The 1,435-nt window shown below is 59.4% G+C and overlaps 1 protein-coding gene across 1 annotated transcript; it reads right to left on the bottom strand.

The window, feature by feature from the left end:
• Window positions 1-284: 284 nt before the first annotated feature.
• Window positions 285-899, bottom strand: LOC138737328 (octapeptide-repeat protein T2-like). Its single transcript, XM_069888083.1, has one exon. It carries the CDS (start codon window positions 897-899, stop codon window positions 285-287), a length of 615 nt encoding a protein of 204 aa, XP_069744184.1.
• Between the last annotated feature and the right edge of the window lie 536 nt (window positions 900-1,435).

The following is a 1,435-nucleotide window of genomic DNA, read 5'->3' as shown; positions in this document are numbered from 1 at the left end:
CCCCATTTGCACCGTCTTGCCCGCCTTCCCTTTGTCCCCTCCTTATCACCGTCTGCCCCTTCCCTCTGTCCGCCCTTTCATACAGCTCCTCCCTTCCCTCTGTCCCCACTTCCTCCATCTCGCCTCCTACCCTCTGTCCCCCCTTCAACCGTCAACCCCGTGTCCTCCCTTTCCTCCATCTTCCCGTCCCCCATTTCCTCTGTCTCCCCCCTCTGTCCCCCTTTCCTCTTTCTCCCCCTCCCTCTGTCCCCCATTTCCTACATCTCGTCCGCCTTTGTCCCCCCTTAACTCCGTGTCCCCCTTCCCTCTGACTTCCCTTTCCTCCATCTCCCCTTCCTCCGTCTCCCCTTCCCTCTGTCCCCCCTTTCCTCCATCACCCCCCTTCCCTTCGCCCCCCTTTCTACTCTCCCCGTTTCCATCCTTTCCTGCATCTCGCCCCTGTCCCCCATTTCCTCCATCTCCCCTTTCCTCTGTCTCCCCTTTCCTCTGTCCCCCCTTTTCTCCATCTCCTCCCCTACCCTCTGTCCCCCTTTCCTCCATCCCTTCCCATTCCCTGTCCCCTCCTTTGCTCCGTCTCCCACATTCCTCTGTCCCCCTTTCATCCGTCTCCCACCCCTTCCCTCTGTCCCCCTTTGCTCCTTCTCCCCATCGTTCTCTCTCCATTCCTCCATCTCCCCTTCACTCTGTCCCCTCTTTTCTCTGTCTCCCTCCCTTCGCTCTGTCCCCCTTTTCCTCCATCTCGCCTTCCCACTGTCCCCCATTTCCTCTGTCTCGCCCACCTTCCCTTTGTTCCCACGACTCCGTGTTCCCCCTTCCCTCTGTCCCCCTTCCCTGCTTCTCGCCCCCTTCCCTCTGTCCCCCCTTTCCACCGTATCCCCTGTGTCCGCCCTTTCTTCCATCTCCCCATCCCCATTTCCTCCGTCTCACACTTCTGTACCCCTTTCCTCTGTCCCCCTTTCCTCTGTCTCCCCCTCCCTCTGTCCCCCCTTTCCTCTGTCTTGCCAGCCTTCCCTTTGTCCACCCCCTTAACTCCATCTCCCCTTCCCTCTGTCCACCCTTTCATATGTCTCCTTCTTTCCCTATGTCCCCCCTTTCCTCGGTCTCGCCCCTTCCCTCTGTCCCCCCTTTCCACCATCAACCCCGTGTCTGCCCTTTCCTCCATCTACCCCCTGTCCCCTTCATCTGTCTCCCCCTCTTTGTCCCCTCTTTCCTCTTTCTCCCCCTCCCTCTCTCCCCCATTTCCTACATCTCGCCCGCCTTTGTCCCCCCCTTAACTCCGCGTTCCCCTTCCCTCTGTCCCCCCTTTTCCTCTATCCCCCTTTCCTCCTTCACCCCCATTCCCTTTTTCCCCCTTTCATCCATCATCCCCTTCCCTCTGACCCTCCTTTGCACCATCTCCCCCTTCCCTCCATCTACCCTTTACATCTGTCCCCCC

Source organism: Narcine bancroftii, chromosome 6, assembly GCF_036971445.1.
Source record: "Narcine bancroftii isolate sNarBan1 chromosome 6, sNarBan1.hap1, whole genome shotgun sequence".
NCBI classification, from domain to species: domain Eukaryota; kingdom Metazoa; phylum Chordata; class Chondrichthyes; order Torpediniformes; family Narcinidae; genus Narcine; species Narcine bancroftii.
Note: the sequence above shows the minus strand (reverse complement) of the source record. Positions and strands in the feature narration are given on the sequence as shown.